This window comes from Helianthus annuus, chromosome 5, assembly GCF_002127325.2.
Source record: "Helianthus annuus cultivar XRQ/B chromosome 5, HanXRQr2.0-SUNRISE, whole genome shotgun sequence".
NCBI lineage: Eukaryota > Viridiplantae > Streptophyta > Magnoliopsida > Asterales > Asteraceae > Helianthus > Helianthus annuus.
In genome coordinates, this window is record NC_035437.2 from 83,381,167 (window position 1) to 83,387,302 (window position 6,136).

At 38.1% G+C, this 6,136-nt stretch overlaps 1 protein-coding gene across 1 annotated transcript; it reads right to left on the minus strand.

Annotated features, from left to right (window-relative positions):
• Positions 1 to 2,878: 2,878 nt before the first annotated feature.
• On the minus strand, positions 2,879 to 5,744 carry LOC110940610 (mechanosensitive ion channel protein 8). Its single transcript, XM_022182162.2, has 4 exons — positions 4,299 to 5,744; positions 4,066 to 4,189; positions 3,662 to 3,955; positions 2,879 to 3,581 (listed from the first exon to the last, which is right to left on the minus strand). Exons 1-4 carry the CDS (start codon positions 5,558 to 5,560, stop codon positions 3,090 to 3,092), a joined length of 2,172 nt encoding a protein of 723 aa, XP_022037854.1. The 5' UTR covers positions 5,561 to 5,744; the 3' UTR covers positions 2,879 to 3,089.
• Between the last annotated feature and the right edge of the window lie 392 nt (positions 5,745 to 6,136).

Sequence of the window (6,136 nt, forward strand, 5' to 3'; positions counted from 1 at the left end):
GAATTGGAACTTGCAGTCTTGGGAGCCGGTGTCGTCTTGGGTCGTGTTATTCACGAAGTCATTTGATGTCTGTTTATGTTTTCTTTATAAAACGATGTTGAATTGGTTAAACAATGATTTACGCTTCCGTTGAACGATTAATGGTTGGAATTTAATATTTTGAAATGCACTTTTCACGTTGATTCCGATCTTGTTATTATTATTCTACTGCTAGCTCAATGTGATTAATGGCTAGATCCTGGTACGTCACACGCCTTGTGGTGGATTCCGCATGTGGTATTTTGGGGGTGTGACATTACGCCCAATTCAATCTTCTATGATGTGCTAAGATGACTCAAAGCGTCACTGCATTAGGTCTCATCATTGAAATCAATTCTTCACCCTGGATGATTTGATGGCAGCAACCCTAATTCTCCCCGATGAAGAAGACGAACCGTACAAATGAGTAAGTTTTCATCCATTTGTATCCAGTTTCATTAGAAAAAAAAACTATAAGATTAGGGTTTTAAGTGAATATAGTGTTCAGTCTTCCAAAATCAATGTCAATGGGTGGGATGCGTACCAATTTTGAATTGCATTTGCGTTAGTCTTCTTGGTGCAAGTATTATGCTGCATAATTTTAATCTACATTCATGGATATTGCAGGCATGTTCTCATGTACAGGAATATGTATGGATAACTTTATATTTATTTTTTAAAAAAGACCAACTTAAAGTTGATTCTGAAGCAAATATTATAAATTCTTTTAAGCTTTGTGTTGTTAGGCTTTTGAAACTTGAATGTCTGAACGGTTGTGTAAGCAAAATGGGGGATTCGATGAGTAGGATCTTGTTGACAGGGTGGCTGCTCGCGAAAGATTTCTTTATGAAATAGAGGTGAGCCGGGTTTCCTGTGGTGGCGGAATAAAAGTTCATGAAGTCTAGTATAATAAGTATCTTGTGACATCAGTTCCTAACTGCAGTGAGGATTGTGCTTGGAGCATTGAGTTGATTGAAAGCTTTTGTGTTTGGTTTATATACAGGATTCTTAAGCTTTCACTTATGGAAAGCCGACCCGAGCTTTGGGGGAAATTTACCTATGTCCTTAATGGTCTCCAAGTTATCTTTCGGGTCTACCTGACCAAAATGAAAGCCACCGGTTTAGTATCATGTTTTGTTTTACTTCTAACTTTATCGTGTTAGTAAATTTTATTTGTTTGTTTTTCACTTGTTTAGGGAATTATTAAGCCATCATTTACTAAACACTGTGTGCCGGTGAACCCATGTTTCTGCCTTTAACTGCCTTTAACTTCTGGACTAGCATAAACACATACCATCACCACCCAAACCCATCACTAATTAGCCACCTCCGACGAAAAGGCGAAGGAAATGCACCACTGCCGTTGATCTTTTGAACATTGTCAAAGATCTCGATAACGCCATCTTGGATAGAAAAGGTCGGCCTGGTACGGCAGCAGGTGATGCGGCGTTCTCGAAAGGGAAAGAAAACTTTGCATCGGTCCTTAAACGGTACATACGGCGGTTGCTAGTCGTGGCTCCAGATGGGCTTAGCCGGAGCCCATAGGTCTCTGGCTTTTTTGTCACTATTTAAGTGAATATTTTGCTGGGTTGTTTGATTTTCATAAACAATCTGATCCTTCATTTTTTTTTATCTTTCAGGCTCTAAGTTTTGTGTTCGGTTACACTGCATCCAAGATGATGGTGATAGTGATGACACTGATGGTCGGATCAGAAGAAAAGAAGTGTTTGAAGTAGAATTATGGAACTTTTTTAGCACATCTGAATCAATGTCGTTATCTTGTGTGAATATTTTTATGCTGCCGACAGGATGGTCTACTATCGAGATAAGATGATCGTTATCTTTTGTTTGTTTTCTGCACATAAATAAATATATAAACTTTATTAAATGCTTTGGTATCATTTTCAATTAATAACTTATAGCAAGCATATCGTTTATAAAACATTCTTCACTGTGATGTCTGAACACTTGTTTAATTTTTGCAATCTGGCTCGGTGTGGGATTTTGTGGCGTATTGGTGTAAAGTCCAGCCGATATTTTTTCCCTCCAAACTAGAGATCCGATGAGTACGCATAAGCACATCATGGGATCTGCGAAATTGAGACTAGTTGTATACGCGATTATACAAACAACAGTTTGGTGTATTTGGCGAAGGCGAACCGACATGGATTTTAATAGGCAACAAGCAAACCTCAATAGAAGAAAGGAGATTATAAGCATGAGCTATCTTCAGGTTAACACTCACATGGGATTGCTGTTGTAATATTAATCTTTGGTGTATGTGTGTGTGAGATTGGTTTTTATTTTTTCGTCTGTTTGTTAAAACTTTGGAGATGTATGGTTCTTAGGCTAATTCACTGTTAACCAAAAAAAAAATGCGTAGATTCAATCCAAACAAATTACAAGCAAAAGAACCAATTGAAATATGGCTTAAAAATATATTACAAATTGAATTAAACAAACTATAAGTATAACTTGGTTAGATTGTTTTTTATAACGTAATTTCTATTATTTGTTAAACATTGTTCAAAAGTAATTCAAAACGAGTTCCGTCAAAACAAGCCATTCTAAAAAAGTACCAATATGATTTGGATTAAATCGTGTTTTGAACCAACGACAACGACAATGATGGTGGTAGTGTCGCGGTGGGGTTAGTGGAGACAACTACAAGCTATTGTTTTTATATACTTATATACAATATATACAATTTATGTGATTTTTTTTTATCGTTTTAAGGTTTGAATTATGTTCCCGTTATATTTTGTAGACTCCGCTGCAACGCACGGGTTTCACGTATTTATAATAACTAAAAGAATTTTTGAAATTGGCCTATATATTTATAATAACTAAAAGAATTTGATAGCCCGATACATCATATAGCTATAATAACGGCTTAAAATTTTCCTTTACAACTCTTCTAAAAAGCACAACTATAACATCTACCTTAAACCACATCCTAGATATGATGATTTGCATAAGAAATTCATCCCTACTTGTGGTGATCTGAGTTGGGTTTCTGGAGCTCAAGAATCATCATGTACTTGACGTGGGTTGACATTTTCCAGAGTCTGTTAGGAGGTCCATGTGGAAGGAATACGCGTAGGAGTGATAGGCATAGGCATAGGCATGCTTCGTATGTTGATATCAAGTGGATATGTTCGGTATTCTAGGTCTACTTCTTTGAAGATTCTATTCATCTCCTCAATAATCTTGCCCCTCCTCGTTAATCTTTCTTTTAAATCTTGATAGTTAATCTTATGCTTCACCCACACCGATAACTTTTGTGTGTTTAAATCATACATGTCCATTGTTAGCACGTTTGGACTAGGATACCAATGCTCTTTATTGCTATCAACAAAACTGAGTATACGTTGCTTAATAAGTGAGATCTTGTCTGCGGGAGTGCCAACATGAATTAAGAAATTGATTGTATCTATCATATCTGGACTACGATAGAAGTTACCGATGGATCTTGTTGCAAGAGTACTATTCGGATAGTATATTTTTTGATTGTCTGCTCTTAGAAATATTGTGTTCAAAATATTCATTTCCTCCACAATCATCTACCAAGTGAAAATATTCATAAAAATACCAAATGTAAGTTAATTTTATTAGAAAATAAAGAATGCATATTTATTTATACCTGAACTCCACCAATCTCACAACGATCCCCAACATCAAAAGGGTGCATCACAAACAAGAAGATGATGGACTCGAATATGGTTTTGCAAGTATTTCCGAATACAAATGCCACCACAACCAATTGAGAGCTGATAAGAACTAGAACTTGTGTAGTCGCGATGTTTAAGATCACAAGGCAAATGATCAAAATGACAAACGCGACCAACACGTTCACCATCCTGTGTAGTTTGTTGACTGCGGTTTTCGTATCGTTTAGTGTCAATGCAAGCGATTTTCGTTCTCGGAAAACGCTAACCTGTGACATATTATTGTTATAAATTTGATATGATGAGTTCTTGAATATCCTATCAAAAACATCATTTATTCTCTTACATACTTATGTGTCAAAACTCAAGACTTACTTACCACCCAATTATTCAAGGCTGTCCTGTCTACTCTTTCATCCTCTGAGGATGCTACTAACAAAGACATGGTCTTTACAGCTTCATCTTTTCTCAAGAACCTCATCAAATCATCCAAATAAATGTACCTACAAGAATAAAAAAAATAAATTATAATGGAAAAGGGTAAAAAACAACCATTTCCGGCAGGCAGGCAGTTGCCATTTACCCGATAAAACAAAAGCCATTTGACCCAACCTGGATCGACGTCTCGTTACATTCGTAAAAATGCTCCTAGCAGCACGCTTGGCCTCGAGTTCACTTCGAATTTCTGTGCCCGGTTCGTCATAGTAGGTGCCTTGTAACCGTTCATCCAGCGTTGTAAGCGATCCATGACGAATGATCCTCATCAACCTCTTCATATTCCAAGCAGAAATGTTGTCGTGATTCAACCGATGCAAATGATCGATGGTTATCCCTTCATGCTTCTTGGAACATCCCAAATTCCGGTGTAATCTCCCACTCCCACCACCACCACCACCCTTTCCTCCTGCGATTTCAGACATACTCAGCTGATTGTTATGAATCTCCACCAAAGGAGGCCCGGATAGGGTCTCGATTACATACTGGTTAAACAACGCGTCCTGAATCCGATCGAAGAATTTATTCACATGAAACGTAGACGCGAGAACTTTAACGATTAGAGTCTTGATGAGCCACAATGAGGTGGTCACAAGCATGCACACCATAAACTTGTTTATAACCTCAAGCAGAGGAATATGCAGGGCTGCAACAGTTTCGTTAAATATCGCGTTCCACGCTATCAAAACCCAACATAACCAGATACAATTCTGTACCGGTGTACGAATCCCATACACGAAATAAAGAAGACGTTTGCGCAGAAGAAAATTCCGTTCGATAAAGAAGACAGCTATCCGCACACACCAACCCGACACCAACCTTCCACATATCAAAACAAGGATCAAAAGCTCCCATTGCCACATGAACAGCCCGTGAAACCATCTTCGCTTCCATTTCGGAAACCTAACTGTGCAAATCAATGATGTTAGGATCAATACAAAGCTGATCCATTGAATAAATGTAATTGCATCTGCTTTATTGTTCTTCAAATCATCAGGAATGTCATCATCGTACAGAGAATATTCATCCTCATCATCGTTTTCCATTCGCATGGACCCGGATTTAGGCGGATCCAATAATCTGGATTGTTGTGTTTTGCTTCTTCCCAAACTAAACGACGTAGCTTCCTCCGTTACTTGACGTTGTTGATTCTGTAACCGATGTTCATCTTCATCGGTGTCGTAGTCGTCTGAAGAAGATGATTCTTTGGAGCACTTTTTATTGTCAGCCAAATCAATGTTTTCAAACGCGCTATGATTATCCATATTTCCATCATTTGTTACTTCTTTATCCTTTTCATGACCGTCAATTTTGACGATCACGTCGTTGTGTGGGCCTGAATCTGATGATTTCTTCAATGGTGTAGGGTGCTTATCCATCGTTTTGAAGAAGCTTGTTTGATTTTTACGGAATCAAGCTATTGTTCATAGCGAAATTATTGATTACAACGGAGAAATCCAGAGCACGAGATCAAAGAATCCGTATTGCTCTGGATTCAGCCATTCTGAAAATGGCTTTCGTTTTACATCGGAAGGATTTGGTTATGGTTTATAGAATGTTGATTCAAAGATATGCCAAACCAGAAGTTTTGAATTTGACTTGTTAGTTATAAACCATCGGTAGTTAAGCCATGCATGTCCCTTTGTGGTTGCAACAATCATATCATGTGTTGTTTGGATATAAAGTTTTTCAAGCGTAAGGTATCTAAAGACACACACGCAAAAGAACACACACTCAACAAGATTATACTCAGCCTTAACAAAAGCATGCACGCAGGCCCAGACGCATGCCTGCGGCACAACAACAGCTAAGACAAGTACAATAGTACAGATGGTGGAGGTGTAGCTAATCAGCTTGACCCAGACCAAACAACTCCCACAATGGCCAATCGTGCAGGAGACAAGTACAAAAGGACAGTGACGTGGAACCAACCAGTTGCGGCGTTCACTGTTCCA